The sequence below is a fragment of the Poecilia reticulata genome, linkage group LG1, assembly GCF_000633615.1.
Source record: "Poecilia reticulata strain Guanapo linkage group LG1, Guppy_female_1.0+MT, whole genome shotgun sequence".
Taxonomy (NCBI): Eukaryota; Metazoa; Chordata; class Actinopteri; order Cyprinodontiformes; family Poeciliidae; genus Poecilia; species Poecilia reticulata.
The window spans coordinates 7,257,553-7,277,383 of NC_024331.1; the positions used below are offsets into that span (position 1 = coordinate 7,257,553).

At 38.9% G+C, this 19,831-nt stretch overlaps 5 protein-coding genes across 9 annotated transcripts in view; 4 read left to right on the plus strand and 1 right to left on the minus strand.

The window, feature by feature from the left end:
* The window catches only part of LOC103462469 (phosphatidylinositol transfer protein cytoplasmic 1), a 20,292-nt gene extending 14,167 nt beyond the window's left edge, over positions 1-6,125 (plus strand). Inside the window, exons 6-7 of the mRNA XM_017303784.1 lie at positions 333-387; positions 1,667-6,125. Coding sequence (XP_017159273.1) covers positions 333-387; positions 1,667-2,022 — 411 coding nt within the window. The 3' untranslated portion in view covers positions 2,023-6,125. The remainder of the gene's footprint in view (positions 1-332; positions 388-1,666) is intronic.
* Positions 5,421-12,764, minus strand: LOC103470161 (ecto-ADP-ribosyltransferase 4-like). Of its 2 annotated transcripts, XM_008418485.2 has the most exons (4): positions 12,697-12,764; positions 9,028-9,088; positions 8,555-8,687; positions 5,421-8,328 (listed from the first exon to the last, which is right to left on the minus strand). In XM_008418485.2, exons 3-4 carry the CDS (start codon positions 8,681-8,683, stop codon positions 7,489-7,491), a joined length of 969 nt encoding a protein of 322 aa, XP_008416707.1. In that variant the 5' UTR covers positions 8,684-8,687; positions 9,028-9,088; positions 12,697-12,764; the 3' UTR covers positions 5,421-7,488. The 2 variants fall into 2 exon arrangements, with proteins under 2 accessions (XP_008416707.1, XP_008416623.1); XM_008418401.2 differs by lacking the exons at positions 9,028-9,088; positions 12,697-12,764 and adding an exon at positions 8,952-9,002.
* On the plus strand, positions 9,033-12,834 carry LOC103470308 (T-cell ecto-ADP-ribosyltransferase 2-like). 3 transcript variants are annotated; one of them, XM_008418701.2, is made up of 4 exons: positions 9,033-9,464; positions 9,623-9,759; positions 11,119-12,045; positions 12,750-12,834. In XM_008418701.2, exons 2-3 carry the CDS (start codon positions 9,625-9,627, stop codon positions 11,998-12,000), a joined length of 1,017 nt encoding a protein of 338 aa, XP_008416923.1. In that variant the 5' UTR covers positions 9,033-9,464; positions 9,623-9,624; the 3' UTR covers positions 12,001-12,045; positions 12,750-12,834. The 3 variants fall into 3 exon arrangements, with proteins under 3 accessions (XP_008416923.1, XP_017161260.1, XP_017161265.1); XM_017305771.1 differs by lacking the exon at positions 12,750-12,834 and having other exon boundaries at positions 11,119-12,673; XM_017305776.1 differs by lacking the exon at positions 12,750-12,834 and having other exon boundaries at positions 9,033-9,759; positions 11,119-12,673.
* A 107-nt stretch (positions 12,835-12,941) lies between these two features.
* On the plus strand, positions 12,942-15,966 carry LOC103470426 (erythroblast NAD(P)(+)--arginine ADP-ribosyltransferase-like). Of its 2 annotated transcripts, XM_017305804.1 has the most exons (4): positions 12,942-13,496; positions 13,541-13,694; positions 14,534-14,618; positions 14,906-15,966. In XM_017305804.1, the coding sequence occupies exons 3-4, from the start codon at positions 14,544-14,546 to the stop codon at positions 15,626-15,628; spliced, it is 798 nt and encodes a 265-aa protein (XP_017161293.1). In that variant the 5' UTR covers positions 12,942-13,496; positions 13,541-13,694; positions 14,534-14,543; the 3' UTR covers positions 15,629-15,966. The 2 variants fall into 2 exon arrangements, with proteins under 2 accessions (XP_017161293.1, XP_008417120.1); XM_008418898.2 differs by lacking the exons at positions 12,942-13,496; positions 13,541-13,694 and adding an exon at positions 14,123-14,359 and having other exon boundaries at positions 14,906-15,965.
* Positions 15,967-17,110: 1,144 nt separating this feature from the next.
* On the plus strand, positions 17,111-19,339 carry LOC103462461 (NAD(P)(+)--arginine ADP-ribosyltransferase 1-like). The gene is given in 3 exon segments (XM_008405270.1): positions 17,111-17,164; positions 18,424-18,504; positions 18,599-19,339. Coding segments are annotated over 3 exon segments (876 nt in total).
* Positions 19,340-19,831: the final 492 nt, after the last annotated feature.

The following is a 19,831-nucleotide window of genomic DNA, read 5'->3' on the forward strand; positions in this document are numbered from 1 at the left end:
CACACACACAAAATAAGGCTGTTATCTTTACCCAGAAAGATTCTCCACAATAACCACTAACCTCAATACTCCCTCTTCTCTGAAACCTGGATGCTTCTTAATGCTCCTAAAGTATTTTTCCCTTGTTAAATTACTTTACTTTTTTTCCCCCTGTGGAAAAAAAATGGAACCTTTTTCATTTTTCTTTCCAATGATTCCACCTCCTTTTGCTTATCCCTTAATCTTGAATAATCCCCAAAGCTTCTCCATCTCTCCCCCTCACCCCTCCTCTCTCTCTCTCTCGCTCCCTCTTGGCTTGGACTTGTCCTTCACTCTCTTTGGGTTCTGGGCAGCTAACACTTTACCCAGTAGCTACATCGCTAACCTCGCCACAGCTTATCAGTGCCAGTGAATCCTTCCCTTCTCTTAACCGCCTGTGAGCTGGGAAGCCATGATGGAACGGTACCAACGTTTTGACCTTCATTGCACCCCTACTTCCCTCACCTTTTGCAGATATGACTTTGGATGACGTTCGGGATTACGAGAGAAAAATGCATGAGAAAACCAACATTAAAGTTTGCAATGAGCAGCAAGAGCATTCCACAACAAACCCATCTTCCCTGGATGACATAGAGATCCATGACAAAGCAAGTGTATGTGCCTTTTTTTYCTTTTTCTTTTTTTACTCCATTTTTCCCTTCTCTGTCTYATATTAAAAGCTTCATAAGGCATTACATTTGGCGCTAAAAAAAGAAACATTTTTTAAAACTAACAGTTGGTTAAAAAATTAAAAACAACATGGTAATAATAATACATMAATGGCAAACTGAACATAAAAAAACGTGTAATCTATMCTTTGGTTTTTAAGCAGCATTTTGTTTTTCTTTTGTTTGGTTAAGTTAACAAATATTATTTCCAGTTCCTGATTTCATTTTTAAACAAATATTTCCTCTAAGGGGGAAGAATGACTAAACACATTTACCTATTCAGGAATTTATTCCTTCGTATACATAAAGTCCATTCAGACTGGAACTGTTCCAGCTGCTTTAAACTCACTTTGCAGCCTGCAATTTGTATTTGCAAACACCAGATGGCACTCCTCTCCTAAAGTCATGTTGAAGTAGAAATCAGGCTCCAAAGGACCCTTCAATTAAAGTTTAATGATAATAGTAAAATGCTTCCAAGTAAAACTATAGCTTGGTAACTGCACTAGTTTTCAATTCTGTCTGCTTGAATTTGCAGTCRTCCTTTTAAAAACAACATCCTGTTTAGTGAGGCCATCACCAGCTGACGAGTTGTAATTAAAACAGAGAAAAAACATTGCGTTGATTAAATCCCTTTTTTGGTTTATCAAACCAAAATGGCTCTRAATAGCTTTTTACTGATGTATATTATTTATTATAGCCATATATCCATATATTCAGGTCACAAGTGGATGATAGAAATAATTTRATTTCAAAGTAGGTTTGAATTGTCTGTAAGGTGAGATGAACTTGACTTGGCTGACGGCGTCTTTTCTGGGTACAAAAWGGCCAGAAATGCAAAAGAACAATATAACCAGCATCTCCATCCAAAACATGAACAAAATAGWTGATTTGTAGTAAGATCCACATGCCAAGACAATGCCAACACATGAACACACAAAAACACTAACCTGTGTATTGTCTCTTGTAAAATCTCTTTCCAGACATGACAATGGATGAGGTGAGAGAGTTTGAGCGAACCATCCAGGAGGCCACCAACCAGAAGATTGGGGTATTTCCCCCATCAATCTCCATAAGCGAGACCCCCTTGTCCTCCTGCGCCCTAACCGGTCCTGCCAGTGCCCCCTCAACCCCGATGTGCACGGATGCACCCGAATCCCTCTCTGTCCCCAAAGACCGGCCTCGTAAAAAGTCCGCCCCCGAAACACTGACCCTACCTGAGCCCGTCCCCAGCGAAGCTGCAGAAAGCTCGACCCTGAACCAGTTACCCGTTTCCAACCATCTCCAGTCATCCACACCGCCTTCCGACTGCGACCCTGCTGAAATGGGCGAGCAGTAGAACAGCCTCCGTTGTATACTTCTTCTTCTTCTTTACCCGTTGTCTTATGAGCCCAATGAGGGTACCCTTGCCTCCAAGCACCAGTGCCCTGACTTTCAACTTGTTTAGCCATATCCGATGATCGACCATAATCTTTACCGCATACCAATCCCTCTATCGGTCTTCATTAGCGTCATTGATGCCATCCAGGCAGCTGCGGGCCCGGTCACTCTGGTGTGGCCGAGCGTAAAGTCAAGCGAGCCAGATGTCAGATCTTTTCTAATGAATGCATATAATGTTTATCGAAAGCAAAGATTATTTTTGTTGAGTGGCAGTTCTTTTTGTAAATAAATCCTTTGCATTGTTTCTGTAGTTATGTTTTCTTCAATCAGACTATCTGGCCACGAATTATTGCATTTTGAAGTAGTTGCCTTGACACCACAGAGCCAGTGGAGATTCAGCTTCGATAGTGTTCAGAGTAATCTTACCCGTTACTAATCTGCATAGTCGACGGCATGATAACGATCGATTTGACGATTCAAACTGGAACAGCACAGTAGAAGTAGAACAGAACGCCGGAGAGGCAATCAAGTACTTTGACGGTAGATCCGTTGAAGTGTTTCCGTAGCCTGGCGTGTGGATCGCACTGCACTCGTCGTTTCCTCTCTAAACTCTTTTTAAAAAATGCAAAATCTGTACAATCACGAAGAGAATGCACCTCAGGTCTCCCCAAACTTACCCGGTTCGCACTCCAAAGGCAGGGACGCTGTTGTACGTAACTCTCCCCGCTTATTTGCCAAACCATTTTATACTTCCAGAGATGTTATAATACAAAAATATATGTAAAAAACCAACAAAAAAAACAGCCTACTTAAACCTGGGAATGTTTACACATCTTAGACCTTTTAAATGAAACCGTCACTTTGTCTGCAGTTGGAAGTAGGCGGTTTGACGCTTGCAAAGTTTAATTTGTTCATCCTCTGTATCTGAAGAYGATTAAGAGGTCGTTATCAGCAGAAGTACATTGATTGCATTTACAAAGTCAGATGTTGCCTGAAACTAGTGATGGATAGCTCATGTGTCATAAATGTGATGCAGTCGGTAAAATCACTTTTGTCACATGTTGGGGGAACAAAACACCATTTTAGGACAGCTTTTAGTCACCGACTGACCCTCGCGCACAGCGAAGGTGATGAAAAGTCGGAGCTAAATTTGAAAAGACAGGCACATGTGTCAAGCTGACTTGTGTATGTGCTTCATTAGGCGCACAGCGTGTGAAGATCGAACTTGCCAGTCCAGATTGGTAAAAGAAAGGCAGAGCTTTAAGACGAAGCGAAAACATCATTTGCAGACACCAGTCATTTATTTTATCTGTGTATTAATGGACGTCTGTCGAAGAACCAGTAGATTTTAGTACGCCGATCAATATACTCTTTGTTTTCCAGACAATATTATTCAAAGACGGGGTTTTATAATGCTGCATGGAATGTTCACAACTTGTATACAAAATATATGACGTGTGATTATACTGTGTATGAATGGATTGTTGCAGTATAAGTAATGTAACTCATGAAGAAAAAAACGATGCTTCCATTGGAAGTCTGAAGTAATTTTGTACAGTAGAAAATCAGATTTCGACTGAAATGTAAGCATGTTCAGAGTATTTACTGTAGGCCTATGAACTCTTTGAACTCAGTGCCTCTGCATGCTACAATTTTATCATCACCTACCTGCGTGCACATCCAAATTTTATTAGTTCAGCTACAGAAATCCAAAATTTCATGACTTTTTATTACATGTACAACTCTGATGACTTACAAAGACTCTGTGGGCATGAATTCCTTTCATGGATTTAATTGTTTAAGTACGTGGTTAGAAGCATATTGTCTAAAGTGGAAAGTACCATTACATCATGCTAAAAAAATGCAGTGTCAGCACATTTCACCAGCAAGTAAATGGACAGGTCTCCACTTGGTCTATAAATCTTGATTATAAGGCCAGGAATTTGGCATTATTGTTTACGTTATCCAATATTTGAGGATATTACAACCTGCTTGTCGGATATGATTCTGATATATGATTCTTTGCTGTTCAGACTGAAAACTTTCCCCATGAGATTACTTGGGTTTTGGTTTTTCACTTCTACCATCTTCAATTTTTATTACAAAGGTTTACCTTCTGAGTTTGCTCTCATTTCACTTTTACATTGATATACGAGTTTGTCACCTGCAAAAAGTTTGAAACACTTTGAAAAGTTTTTAGGCAATAATTTTCCTGCGATATCAGACGGTGGAGAAGTTATCCCCATTCTATCAATGGCTGTACGTCTATAGTTTAGCTTTATAAATCCACGGTTGTGCTATTTTTTTTTTTTATCATTGAAGTGTCCTAATTTCAACGAGGTAAAAAGTTTTGGGTAAACAAGTCCTGAATTGTAAAGACATTCATGCGTATGAGGAGTCTGTCTGAAGTCACCAGAGTTTTTGCATTGCATTCCCTACACTGTAGTCTGGTAATCATTTGCAGTTCAACCTTATGTTACAAAAATAATTTTTTTAAGGTCTTGTTGCGCTTTTTTGTTTTTATCTTATTTTTTCTTTTTTTTACAATCTCTGCTCTTTTTTTCCAATAGACCCTCCTTCAGTTTTAAGTAAGACCGTTCCAACAAACTTCAAAGTATTGCCACTGCAAGAAGATGCAGACGGGTGTAACTCGGACATATCAAACYACACCACCAGATTCTCAAGCGACAGGGCTAACATACTGTGCTTTTCATTCAATCACTGACGCTGGCGTAGAATTCTCAGTCATCCAGGACATGACGATCCTAAGTGCTTGAGTAGAAGGCAACTGAACTTCTGTCGTTTCTTGTCCCAGTTCACACCATGGGACATGTGACCAAAACACGTGTCTTAACGGCCCCGTTGTCTTTAATTGTCCGGTTAGTGTGATTGTTCTATGATCCATAAGCCTGTTACTTCCAACCATGTTGAGAATTGAAGAGGCCCCTCTGAATGAGTGACGAAACGTCTTCACGAAACGAGAGAAGTCCAGTTCTGCTCAAGCGCGTAGGATTCGATCGCTGACATTACTCAGATGCATCCTGCACTTTCCAGTCTTTGACACCTCAATTGACAATGAAGGAATGTGTTTATTACCGTGTTGTGGGTTCGGTGGACCAAAAATCCGCTCATACGGCACAGCAACTTTGAAGAGACAGGCTTGAAGAGAAGATATTCAGTGGTCTTACCATAGTATTTTGTCGTTAATTTGTGTAGATTTTCATTTAGATGGAGAGAGAGAAAAAAAATAGATGAAACTGTAGCTATTTATTTGTAACCGTAGCTTTTGTTGTTGCCTTTTAAGGATAAACAAATCTACATACCAGTCATTGGCCGTCTGTTTAGATCTATTTTGTGTAGATTATAGATGCTTACTAGTCTGGTATCGACCACCTCTCTTGTCAGGTAAACATCGATCCAGGGACATGTTTGATCCACCTTGGGCTATTAAAATAATGCAAAGTGTATGTGGAACGTTAATCTCTGCTCTGTTTAAAAGAGTAACCCGATAGCTCTTGTAAATACGGCTGTTAATGATTAATATTGTAGATTTCTTATGTTGAGCCTGCTCTGGGTTTCTTTACTGATGTGCCATGAATGTGCTGACGGACTGAAAATGGACAAGGTAAATCGTTTTTTGAGTGTGTGATGAGGGTTTGTGAAGCTTTCACAGACGTGAATTAAACGCTTTGATTTGAGTCGGGCTTAATGTGTTTTCATCAATGAAGTTGATATTCTGAAATTAGTTCAGTTTAATTCTTTTCATTTAAATATCGAGATTCTTTGTAGTGCTGCACTTTTAYTTTTGCTGTCCAGTTGCTTCTAATGAAACCCCCCACAAGGGGGCGTATTATTTCCTAAGTTGTGAAGCAAATGGATGCTTTGTGGCTGCTTTGACGTTTACCCGTCTTGTTAATTTCCAGGCAGATGATTTCTCCTTTTTTCCTTTTAAATAGTAGACGTTGCTGTTATTTGATTTTAGTGATTGCTGTAATGYATTTCATTCCTCTTCACCTCCCGATTCGGTTTGTGCTCAGACAAGCTGGTTTGCCGTCTTCTGCTATCTGGAATCTGTCTCATGAACTTCGAACACATCCGACTTAAAGCTCATCTCAGTGTCTGCTTGAATATTCAGGTGCACTTCGAGWCGATCCAGYKTTGTGAAACAGACCCCAGAAGTGCCATTCCTGTTTAGCTGCTGAAAGTCGCTCTTTGTTCTTCCACTTGGAATATTGTATTGTACTTGGTATATTTTTACTGCCCTTTGAGGTTTATTTGGTTCTTTGTTGTAATTATTGTTTAACAGTTTTCTTAAACGGATGAATAAACTTTATTAGCTATTGTCACTGTGTTATTGTTGACTTTATTTGTCATGCATGCCTTACATAACACTAAGGCAGTCAGAATTGGAGGGCAAACGTCTTATATACAACATTTAACCACATAGCTTTCACTACATAACCATACACAAGAGTTAAAAAAAAAAAAACTTTCAGCATTGTTCTAAAGACATTCCTAGAAGATTTTTWAAAAAAATTTTTTTTACAGGCAACAAAAGTCAGACTGACTTTTGTTTAAATCATTTAGACAAATACTGAGTGCCCACWGGCACCACTGATCAACTTTATGATCTTAAGAAAAGTTGAGAGAAACTGGGCCGGGTCAGAACCACAGATGACAAAGGCTGTAGCGCTCCGTTCCACATTCTCCAGGTACATCGATGCTCGGGTTGGGAATGACTTTGTGCTTTAAATGATTGTCTGGTTGACTGTGGCAGAAAAAAGATCAGAATATTGTTGTCAGTGAGGCAGTGTTTGTAATTTAACTTTGACCCGCAGGCTGAACAAATCCATTTGATCCCCAAATACACCCAACAGCTGAAAAGAGATAAGCTGTCTTCCCATGGTGAAAATGGGAGTACAACCAGCGGGTCTTTGCTCACAAGCTCTAAAGAATCCACCTCACAAACTGAACAACTGCCTGCACTGTACAATTCTCTATCCATGCTGCCGTCAAAGGAGTCGAGCCAGACCATCACTGATTCCAATAAACAAGATATTTCTTGTTTATTAATAAACAAGTCTTTTCCTGCACCTGGTATTCTCTCCCTCAGCTCCGTCAGGACTGGGGAGATCTCTTCTGGAGAAATGCATTTTCCCGGTTGTCGGACAAACTGAATGTATTAGACTTGCACAGCATGTATGGATGACGCCTCTATAAACACCTTTTCCTAAGCGAGACGCCTCCTGGTCACGCTCAGGTTCTGGATGGACTGAAAAGAGGCGTTCACCCCACCGGTCTGCAGATTGTTGGAGAACAGAAGTTCTCCTCCGTGTTTGTGTTTGCAAAAAAATAAAAATTACATGAGGTAAAAAGTTGTTTATATTTTCTCTTTTTATATCTATTGCATTGTATGCCAGCAGCATTACAGGCTATAATGGGATTGGACAGTGATATGTAAATTTGAAACTCTGCCAGCCGAGCTGATTCTCCGGTAAAGTTTCACAATAACACAGAGCAGTAAAAGCGACAGAAGGACAAAACAAATGATGGTGAAAATGAGCCAAAATCCCTCTGCAGGTAATGCAGATATGGAATGCAACTGGTTGTGCTCTTCGTCATAAACACAGTTCAGATTACTTCTCAGTTTGTAGGTGATTTTACATGAACTGGTTTGTTTCTGGACATCAGTGACTGTAAAAACTTCATACGGAGGAATCAGGACTTGATTATTTCCTTTAAGGATGGAATATTTAGTTATGTTTGCTCCAAAGCAAGAGTATACATCAAAACATGAAACATTTCCATCAGAATGCCACTCATTAGAGCCTAAAATGAAGGTGCTGAATCGAACCAGGCCAGCGGAGACGTTGAGCGCCAAAACGGTTTCGGATCTGTAGTATGTACTCAGACACATCACCTGATTTTGTTTTAAAATTAGAATTGCCTCACTTAGGGAGGAATAAAGGGAGACGGGTTCGAAAGCACGTCTTTGTTCTGGAGTCCTTTCTGCGGCTTCAGAGTTCTTGTTCCCCTGTTTCAGCACCTCTTCGGTGAACATGTTTAAAGCCAGAGAATGGCTTTTCTCCATGTACTTGTCTGCTGGTTCTGTCAGGTTTTGCCCTGCTTTGCTCCAGGCCTTGCTGAAATGTGCGCTGCAGGTGTGCCATTTTTGTTTCATGGCCTCGTCATTCAGAACCGCGACCTTGGTTCTGCAGCCAGCGAACTTGTCGCCATCGAGGTCAGAGGTCAGATGCTGAGAACTCTGAAAAGGAGGGGAAACAAAATGTTTCGAGAGAGCTCACAAGACGGCAACACAGGTGGAGAACTGCTGCACATTTCCATCTTAAAAATTGTCAAAAACAATCAGTAATATCTTAAAAACACACATCAGGCTCTTGAATTTTGAATTCCAGTTCGGTCATTTTATATTTATGATCATTTGCAGTTTAAAGTATGATTGGGCAAAAATAAGAGGGACTGTGACTTGCCTCTCCAACAGTGTCCCTCCAACTGAGACAAATATGTATGACAAAAACTAAAAGTAGTCCTTCTAAAAAAACCAAAGAAGCAATCACACATGCAGACACCTTCTGTTGCCTTTTCTGAGATGGCATCATTCATCTGGGAGAAGAAAGAAAAGACATCATGTAGCGCAACATAATCAGAGTAAGTCGAGACGGTACCCCGAAATCTAAACTCTTTTGGCACAACTTGATCTACTTCCAAGTAACATGGTGCAAAAATCTGGCAACGTGAGGAATTAGTGACCTATTTTACCATGGATTTCATCAATCCGTCAAATTTTTCAAAATATTCAAGCTAACCGCAGGCAACTCACATACAGAGCACAGATATATAAAAGGGAAAATAAGTTTGATAACTTACCACATGCTGTTCACCGCTATGATGAGAGCTATATGTAAATGTGTGTTTCTGTGTTTTCTGCGCTTGAATGACTCACCTTTGTTTGCATCTGGTAGCTAAACCGGATTCACTAGTTTTACCACCAAGAGGATCTCGCTCTGGCCGTGCAAACACAGACAGAAAGTGGAGTGTGCTTGTATTTATTACATATAAATGTATACAAATGATAATAAAAAAAATTCTACATGGTGCAACACAGTAAACTCCAAACTAAAGCAAGAATGTTTGAAAAGGAGAAAGATGAAAGGGGAACTTGATCAGTTGTTTCTAATCTAGCAGTAACTTCTGTGCAAACACAGAATGCAAACTCTTGGTTATTTTGAGCAGCAGCTCTAATGAAGGTGTGGGCCGAGTAGCTGCACCTGTAAATCCTGTCCTGCAGTAATGCTTAGGTGGAGAAAAGAAAACATTTCCCTTCCTAGTCTCTGTCTTTTTTTGTGCTCCATGGGTTATGAAGCCAGTTGCAGTAAAAAGGTAAGCCTAAAATGCTTCCATTTAGTTCCTAAAGGTGGATTACAAGATTATAAAGAGCCCTGTGTTTTCCGTTGACAAAGGTTTATTGCTGATCTTCAAAAACATTCAAGTTTTTTTTTTAAAGTCAACAACATCCCTTGGTCATTTCTTTAAACCAGATATGACATTCCGGTGGGAATCAATGCGTGGGATTAAACTCCTAAACCTGGTTCCTCTTTGCGGACTGTTGCTGGTCCTGGTCCTGTTGTACAATGACCCGTTTCTAATCCTGTGGTGGCCCCAGAGACCTGCCGAGGTGAGATTATTTTGTTTTCCTTAAATGAACCAAAAGCTAAGAAGCAGTTTACTGCAGTGCCTTGCAAAAGTATTTAGACACCCAGTGGCGCAAAAAGTGGGTATGCAGGGCATGCAACGCATAGGGGGGCAGCACCAGAGGGGGCGTCAAAACCCCATCTGGAGGGGGCGGCATGCCGATGATGTTTTCCCATACACTTCAGCGCGCCTTATGCTCCTTCACCTCGCGCACAACGAGGTAAATGTAGCGAGTCTTACCTTTCATGTATCGGGGGGGAAGACGAGGTCCTTTGGTCCTTAGCCCTGACCTGACGTACCTTCCTTCAGGGGGGGGATTTATGTTTTTGCATCCACCTGAATAATGTGTAGTTGCGCCACTGTAGCCACCTCAAACCTTTTCACATTTTATCATGTCACAATTACAAATTTCAGTGTATTTTATTTTGGGTTTTAGTGTGTCAAGACAAAGAAAGCATCATGAATAGGATGAAAATATGATGTAAAGGTTTCAATACTTTTTACACACTGCACCTTTTAGAGACATTTATTTTTGCCGCAATTAGAGTAACATTTTTCGGAGGGGCCAGAATTACATAATGGATATGTTTAGTCGCCTTTTTTTTTTCTTTACAAAATATGGTGACTAAACTCAGATTGGAAGGATACCAGCTATGAGTTGTGAATGTTTAAGTTGGTGTCCTGACTCTACTACCGTCTGTTCTGCCCTATATAAGTTACACTAAGTTTAGAGCTCCCTCTGGTGGTTGTTTGGTGGCATTGTTTTGGTTACCCTGAGAATGAAAATAAAGGGAGGAAAATCCAGGGTGGCCAAACGTAATGCATTAGTATTCGTAAGTTAAAGCTACAGTATGTAACTATTTTACAAATTTTTAAAAACATATTTGTTAAAACTCTCTCCATGTTGTGACACGTAGGCTCATGTATGGGCTATCAATTGTTCTAATGGCGGAGAAACAACTTCCCATTACCTCCGTCTTCGGTGGTCATGCTAACTAGCCTTAGCATTCATGGTGACCTCTGTTTTGGTGGTGAACCAGCTGTAGCAAATATTTTTTCACATTATCTGATACCACACTGTCACGACATAGTGATAGTTTTAACAGATATGTAAAAACATATTTTTTTGCAGTGTCATCCCTGAAGAAAAGCAATATGATACAAGCAGTATGACGCTAGCAGTACTTATGACTCTTATTCTTGTAATTCTATTTTTCTTTATTGTCTTAGTGTTGCCCTAATATTCATATTTTCCACAGTAGAAAAATGCCAGGCAATTGAAGAAAAAAAATATTTTCAATTTCCTGAAATATTTCACATGATCAACCATCTTTCATTCCAGAATGCTGCAGTCTTGCCCCTGGATATGGCCCCAGATTCCATTGACGACATGTATGCTGGCTGTCGTTCTAAATCCATGTCTCTCATCAACCTGTACGGTGTGTTTGAGTGGCACGTCAACAGGAACCTTAGCTACGCCTGGGCAGTAGACGAGAGAAATGCCAAGAAGCCTGTGCACAAGCACCTGCAAGACGATCACACCACGTCCCTGTACATTTTCACAAAACTGGCCAACATCCGACGGGATTTCAACACGGCCGTGAAAACGGGGAAACACAAGTACAGCACGGACAGCTTCATGTTTCATTTTCTGTATTTCTACTTGACCGACGCCATTCAAGCCCTAAATCCGAACCACTCTGAGTGCCGAACTGTTTACCTCAGGACTTGGAAACGCTTCGACCAGGATGTCGTAGACACAAACGTCCGCTTTGGGGGATTCACTTGGGCAATCTCAAGCAAGCGGTCGTTTGAGGTGAACGGCAACGTCTCCTGTTTTGAGATCCAAACGTGCTTCGGTGCTGACATCACGCATTACTCCAGCGTAAACCAGATGGGACAGGTGCTCATTCCGACCTACGAGGTTTTCCGGGTCACGGGCGTTGTGACGGGCGACCCGTGGTGTGACGTGGTCTACAAGCTTCAGAGCACCAAGAAACCAAAGGCAGACCAAAACTGCAAACTGAGTCAGAAGCTAACAAAATCCTTTTTGGGTGGAGGACTTTTAAACTGGGGTGGAGGCAACACCCTGACCATGTCTGCATGCGCTGTGCTGCTAATGATAAACTCTTTTATTCTCGTGAAACGCAAACAGAAATGCTACGTGGCTGTTGTGCTGGGTGCTACGATCGTCCTGGTAATTTTCATGTTATTGCTTATTTAACTGCAGTCTTAATTTATATTATAAACACTTGTAGGATATTAAAATATTCCAAGAAACATTTTCTTTAAAAAATATTTACCTAAATAATTAACTACAAAGTAGTGATTATTTATTCTAAACGAATGTCTTTGTATTGCATCTGCACGTTGGGAAATTTTGTAAATTCACCACAACAAATAAATCAAAGCAAAGTCCTGGTTGTACTAATTTTGTAAGCCAAATTAAAAGAGCCATAACACAGATGAAAAATTATAGCTTCAAGTCTAAAATGTCTTTAAATGATTTTTTTTTTGTTTAATTCTAGGGTTGATTTTAACTTGACTCTAGTTGGTGGTTGAACTGTCTCTTTGCACAGAATCTGAACTAAGTTTTAGTTTATCAATTTGTGGTTCTGCATGTCTGAGCTCCACAGGAAGTGGTCTTATGAGAAGCAGGACGTGGTATGTTCACTAAAAACTCTCATGCTGCTCTGCAKAAATACGGTTAACACACAAAAATAATCTATTTATGTGTGAGGCCATTCATGACAACAAAATAATAGTGGTGTGAATAAGTGCATGATCTTGCATATAATGTCATGTATATATTGTCATGTCATATATTGTGTGGTACCACACAATATATGAACTGTATTTTATTCTGCACAAGCTGTGCCAGATTGTTTGCGTTTCTGTGGTTGGATCGATCAAAATTCACCTGTGTGTCGACGCATTTCTTTGTGGAGACTTTCATGTTCTTCATTTTGGAAAAAAGGCATCTAAGGACTCTTCCACTTCAGGGTCTCCTGGGTTAGCTTCCAGTCTTTCTGTTGCCCCCAAACAGGATAAAACAGGCGCAGAAGGTCAGTGAGCTCACTGAGTCTCAACTTTATCTGCCTGGTGATGTATCCCTGACCTTTGGCAAAAGGTCCTCAGAGGTTTCCACCAAAGAAGATGCTGATGGTAAATAGCCAAAAACAACATGAAGTCACAGATTTGATAGATGACTGAGGAAGAGAGAAGTTTTCACTTCCTCTCTATGCTTCTGTATGTTTATCATGCTTTGTCAATGTCCTGGACAAGTCTTTGTACGCGCCACAGAATCAGCATGAAATAATAATGATACAAGCTGCTAACAGACTGGCTGGTTTACAGATTCAAAATGATAATTACATGGTCAATTATGTATTTGAAAAATGAATCGGTGTAATTTTGTCATGCACCTTTACTGCATTACCAAAACAAAAAGGCACACTGTAACATAACATTTGTTACCATTTGCTGTGGTTTTGATTTGCGATGCCACAAGATTCATGCCCATTCAGTGTTATATAAACTGTTCACCAAGGTCATGTACTCTGAGAGTATGTGGTTCCAATGTGGTTAAGGTGGTGGTCTGTGGTGACCAATTCGTGTCTTTTTTTTTTCCATCTGATTTGAAAACATTTCAATCAATCTTAGATAGAGCTAAAGCACTTTCACCTCTTTGTGGTTCGTAATTGAATGGAATCCAGGCAGGTGGCAGGCAGGTGGCAGGCAGGTGGCAGGCAGGTGGCAGGCAGGTGGCAGCCAGGGGAGCGATGAGGAGACTGATGAAGAGAATCCTGAGGAAGGATCTTCAGGCAGATGGAGGTAATGATGGTTAACAAACACTGGGAACCAGGAATGGGAGATCCGCAAGGAAGCAGGACTGAGAAGGAAGGAGAGAAGGTGAAGGTAAGTACAAAGACAATAACGGCAAAAACTGGCACCACAATGAGAGCCAAATTACCACTTGAGTGAGAAAACAGTCTTGTGTCTGCCTCAGGGAATTTGCTTCTGTTTAAAGCTGCAGTATGGAACTTTTCTCAAAATATATAGTTATTTAATCTTTATATCAGATAGCATATGTGAATAAGTAGAGTTCCAGCAAAACATGTCAACACACTGAAGGTACATGTAAAATCAATGTGTATTTAAACTGTATTCAAACATTTCCTCATTTACATTTACAGCTTCCTTAATTACAGATGAAACCAAATAAATACAACATCTGCATAGGTGGATTAGAAATACACAGTCTGCAAAAAAAAAAAAAAAAAAAAGAAGAAGTAATTTTTGGCTCTGACTGAAATAGAATGACTGGTTGTTCTTTTTAATTTTGTTTTGTTTTTAGCGCCGTTTCAAACTGTAGTAAATACTCTATAATGCTGTAGTTTGAGAGTCTAGAGCAGCAACACACCKGCACACTGCATGAGTTACCCTGCTATTTCAAGTTGACCACAAAGTTTTGAAGTATTTCTATGTGTGTGTCTGTGGGCGGGACTTTTCTAGACAGCAGAGTATTTAAGGAGCAGCCATTGAATAAATCATAATYCGACTGGCCAACACTTCATCACTTGGTAATATATTCCAAAAGGAGGTTGTTTTTGGAAAAATTTAAAGATTTCATTTCGGTTTTAAAATACAACAGTGATAGAGCTACTTTGGAGTTAAATTATAATATTTATTATATATAGCCACTACATTGCTAAATATTCTTTTCCTATTTTTCTGGACCAATAATTTGTTTGCAGGGTTGTGAAGATGAAGGCCAAAGTGCTCCTGATTGGTTTTCTCTGGTTGCCCCTTTGCTGCCTGCTTCCTGCTCCCCAAGAGAAGGTAATTTTTATTTATTTATTTTTGGCTAGTGTTATTGTGCAATTTCAATATACTTTATTAAAGTTTTAAATTTTTATTCAAAATAAAAATGAAAGCAATTCTACTTTCAAAATTCATGAAAGGTCATTTCAATTTTAAGTTTGCAATGTTTTTTTTATTTTTATTTCCTACATTGAAACATGTAACATCACCGTTATTTCCAACTAAGTAAGTGAAATGAATGTAACTTCATCTACATTCTGCTTTGCTCTTCATCATATGTATGTGTTTTTTCTCATTCCTTTTAGACCAATGATCAGTCCTTCCCACTGGACATGGCTGTAAACTCTGTTGATGACAGGTACTCTACCTGCGCTACAAAGATGGAAGCAAAGGTCAAGAATAAATACTTTGACAAGGAAATGGAAAATAATGTATTCAGGGAGGCATGGAACGCAGAAAAAAATCGTTCAGACAGGAATATGGAACACAAAGAACCAGAAGATGAAGCTCTAACAAAAGATCACATGCAAGCAATTTGTGTTTACACAGCTGGAGGACCAGCAGACTTCTTTAAGGAATTCAACGACGCAGTCCGGACCAATAGACAACAATATAGTTCATCTTTTCCATTCCACTCTTTGCATTTCTGGCTGACCAGAGCGATACAGATACTCAACCATAACAAATGCTACACAACTTTCCGTAGAACCAGAGTTGCCTTCACTGGTGAAGTCAACCAAGAAATTCGATTTGGTTTTTTTGCCTCCTCCTCCACATTATCAAATCTGACACACTTTGGTAAGACAACATGCTTTAAAATTACAACCCGTCATGGAGCTTATCTGAAAAAATACCCAAAGCATGGAAAGAAAGAGGAGGAGGTGCTCATTCCACCTTATGAGAAGTTCAAGATAACCAGCAAAGATAAACCTCGTGAACTTAATGACTGTGAGATTGTCTTTGTTCTGGAATCTACTGGAGTCCAAAGCAATCTTAACTGCAAAGTTGTAAACCAAATAATTTTGTGATTTTCTTTCTTCACACGCATAAATTTAGAAATTTCATCTTGTTCTTAATCTACACCTGGCTGATCTTTAAAGAGAAAGTTCAGATTGATTTCTCTCAACTTTCTAACTTAATAAACATGCAGAAATTTAGTCTGCAGCGTAAAGCTAATGGCGAGCTTCTCTATGCTGCTTAGAAGCATTTAACTGCTGCAAGCTAAAGCTTTGGGTTTGCTTAGAAAACAGGTTTTAAACCATCGTTTTGCTAATGTGAAAGTATTTCCGCTGAAAGAAAATACTGTTCTGTTACTTTATTCTGTGCAACTTCAATAAATACATTATTATGTAAATATGCATTATGTTTCTTTAATGAATGTCAGCATTGTGCACGTATTAAGTTATACAACATTTTAGAAGGATTATGTGTGTATTGTTTGTATAATAACGGATTAATTAATTAATATGACTTGATTCAAGTTTTAGGTAAAATGTGTCACACAAAAATAGAAAAAAAAAGAAGATACATTAACATAAGTGACTGTTTGTTTTAACTGAGCCAAAACGTATTTGAGTTGATCTGATTCTGAAACCCGTCACCCAGACTGCTGTCATTTAAAGTGACAGGGTGCTCTGCATGTTAGAAGCCAGGCTGTGTGAAATACTTCTGGTTTTATGAAGATAACAAATTAATCACAAGATGACTGGTGTGCGTGTGTGCGTTAAACTTCCTTTTTAAAATGAAAGCAATATTAACTCATTATCTTGAGAAAACCGTCTGAAAAAGTAAGTATGGAAAACATCCTCTCTCGGCTTCGGTTCTCTCTTTTGCTTTTCTTTTTATATTCCATTACTTTCTTTTTAGCTCATGATTGCTTAGCCACTATTTTTTAAACACAAGGAATATAGCAAAACTACACACTGATGTTTTCCACAAAATAATTTACAAAAGAAAAAAAAAGGTTTTCTCAATAATAATATAAAAAAGATAAATGTGTGCTATTGTATAAAGAATGTACTTGGTACCAAAAGTGATGATGCGGTCGGTTGCTAATTACTGTACTGGCTGTAAAAACAGTTTTATTACTCGTAAGAGTAACAGAATGCTTGGATGTAAAATATTTAGTCTTCATATTAATACACTAACATCTGATTCATTAGTCCTCTATTGATATTTTCTTGATAACCCAATCACTTTGGTTCTGATCAACAATAGTTTCAATGTGAAATTTGATGAAGCCGTTTTATTAGTGGAATTCTACAGTGTTTTTTTTAAAAAAAGGTCAAAACTGAAAATCCATTTCAAGTGTTTTTTTTGCAAAAAATATTTAGTGTTTATGTGTTGGTGACGGTGAATCGCAGTTGGTTTTGTGTGTCTTCTGTCTCTTTTGCGTATTAGGGCTAACGGGGAAAAAAACAATCATAAACAAAGAATAGTGGAGGCGAATCAACTGATAGAGAAGTGAGATCTCCAAGAATAAGGTGTGAACAGCTCAAGTGCAGAAGCAGATGCAGACCTCATGCACACTGCAGCTGAAGACGCAGAAGGCCGTGCAACAGATGGTTAGCAAGTAAAAGGAAGCTGCAGCTCACAATTAACAGAAAAAGACTGTGACTTATGAGCTTTGAGATTTGCAATAATAAATAAATGTGTTCTTCTGCAGATAAGTTTAGATGGGGTTTTTTTTATCTGGTGATAGGTTAGCTTATGAACTTCTGCTTCTGCCTTGAGTATAAAACAGCGTAGTACAGGGCTGGTGGGCAGAAGGCTTCTTCATTTTACTCAGTGTTTTTGCATTTTTTCACTTTAATTTTTTGGATCCTGAAGAATTTATTGCTGTAGATTTTTCTGCCAAAAGAAAAACAATCATACTTAAACACAGAAACCATTTTTAATATTTTAATACAGTAACCTCAGGTATGATGTTTTTTTACTCTCCAATTTTCCAGAACAATTAAACTTCCTTAAGGAAATATGATATTGAAACTAATGGAATAAGCCTTTGATGAGATAAGATGTAATCCAAAGCAAGAATAATAATAATGATAAACACTTTAAATTACCTTTGGTAAAACTAAGATTATCAATGTGACACTGCAATTCAACAGTAACTACAGTAAAAACAAAAACTCTAACGTTTATCCATTGTACACATATAAATATTCATTATGATGTTATTGTTTATACTTAAGTTCGATAAGGCTGTTCAGACATTTACTTATGTCCTTTAATACTCATGTATATGTCCAAAAAGTTTGGCTTCCTGGTTCAAATCAGACATGTTCATGTTTCTGCACTTCCTCGTAGTCCACCATCACATTTCAAATGCTGAAAAAACTCTATGTTGCTGCAGTGTAAGCCAACATTACAGAACAAATATCATAAACAGCAGATTTTGAATTCATAATCACATCCATTAAATATTTGTTACATTTTTTCCAGCTAAGACTTCTGGCTAAAGTCCTAAATACCTTAAAAGAACTTAAAGTGTCTTAACTTATACTTCAATTGCATTTTACATAGACTTCAGTAACTCTGATATTTTAAGTCTTCAATTTAACATTTGCCAGGGGGGAAAAATTCACCTGGATATGAATTTCCTAGACAGACGTGTGTTGATCAAATTACATCTGTGCTGACATCTTTATACTGGCTTTCTGCTTATTTCAGGATTCTAACTTTTGTTTGTTTTTTTGTTAGTTCACCACAATATCTGTCTGAACATTAATATGTACCCATAAACCTCAACGAAGGCCCAACTCAGTTATTCATTGATCTGCTTTGTTTAAAATGTGTTTTCAGAGTTGTCTGCTGAGTCAAGATAGGACGGTTGGTAATCCGGGTGGTCGTCTTCATGTTATTTGCATCCTGTGTTGGGATGCCGCTGGAGAATTTCAAGAAGGTGAGGGATGTTTTATATTAATTGTTTTTACATCCACACATGCTGAACATGAACATAATAATCAGTAACATGTTTCTTTTGTGTTTCTGTTTAGTTCTGGCAAACAGTAAAAAACTGGATTCGTGGTCTAATCAAACTGGATATGGCCAAAACCTCTGTGGAAAACATGTATGACAAATGTGAACAAGACATGGAGAAAAAAGTAAAGGAAAAGTTTTTACAAAATGAGAAAACCAAAAGGAAGGCCTTCCAGCAGGCCTGGGATAAAGCAGAGAAATACTACAACACCATATGGAAGAATATGTGGACGCCGCTGAAGAAGGAACAAATCATGGCTCTTTACGCGTACACCCACAAATTCAACAACGCAGTCCGAAAACAAAACTCTAAGTACAAAACCAAATTTCAATATCACACTCTGCACTTCTACCTCACCATGGCTCTGCGCACCATCAAACCTAAAGCAGAAAATTGTGTCACCGTTTTCCGGAGAGCAAACCGCAAATTCAGCAAAGATGTTCTCAACAAAGAGATTCGTCTTGGTGCTTCTTCGTCCAGTTCGATGGGTGTCTATCCTTGCTAGAAAACATTTGGTAACCAGTCATGCTTTGAGATCTCCACCTGTTTTGGAGCAGACATCTCAGAGTTCTCAAGTATTAAATCAGAAAAAGAAGTCCTGATCCCTCTGTATGAGGTTTTTAAAGTAACAGGCATAAATAAAGCCTCTGACAACACACTTCCTTGTGAGGTTGTCTACGAGCTGCGGAGCACAAACAAACCTCTGTCCAATTTAAACTGTGCTCTGTTCAAGAGAAAAACGTATGCGTGGATTTAATTGAAATTTGGACAGTAACTTTAGGAAGTTACATGACTAAGTCTGAGCGCGAGGAGAAGTTTAGAGTACAATCACTACCAGTTTTGAGAAGAAAGACACGAAGTCCTGCTTTCAAAATAAAAATGTAAGAAAAAGTATTAAAAGTTTTGAGAGCATCCGCTGACCCCGCTCCGTCAGTTTACGTGGCATAAGCACTTTGTGGCCGAGTCGCTGTCATTTCCAAACACTTCCATTTTCTTCTAATACGATATTTAGGAGTGAGAAAATGTCACAGATCCACACTGAAATTCATTGAGCTCCTGAGAGCGAGCCATACTTTCACAAATGTTTGTAAAAACAGTCGGCATGCCTACCTGCCTAATTTTATAAACCTGTGGCGTTGAAAAACATGGGAACACCTGATTCTGACACTGAATGGACATGAATCTCGTGGCACCGCAAAACAAAACCACAGCAAATGGTAACAAAAGTTGCATTAGAGTGTACCTTTTT

What these genes read in the sequence shown, in the direction of transcription:
- LOC103470161 (XM_008418485.2), bottom strand. Translation starts at nt 8,683, where the DNA reads ATGATGCCATCTCAGAAAAGGCAACAGAAGGTGTCTGCATGTGTGATT. An exon ending in GGAGGGACACTGTTGGAGAG is followed by an intron (nt 8,329 to 8,554) that starts GCAAGTCACAGT and finishes CCTCCTTTTCAG; the next exon opens with AGTTCTCAGCATCTGACCTC.
- LOC103470308 (XM_008418701.2), top strand. Translation starts at nt 9,625, where the DNA reads ATGACATTCCGGTGGGAATCAATGCGTGGGATTAAACTCCTAAACCTG. An exon ending in GGCCCCAGAGACCTGCCGAG is followed by an intron (nt 9,760 to 11,118) that starts GTGAGATTATTT and finishes CTTTCATTCCAG; the next exon opens with AATGCTGCAGTCTTGCCCCT.
- LOC103470426 (XM_017305804.1), top strand. Translation starts at nt 14,544, where the DNA reads ATGAAGGCCAAAGTGCTCCTGATTGGTTTTCTCTGGTTGCCCCTTTGC. An exon ending in TTCCTGCTCCCCAAGAGAAG is followed by an intron (nt 14,619 to 14,905) that starts GTAATTTTTATT and finishes CATTCCTTTTAG; the next exon opens with ACCAATGATCAGTCCTTCCC.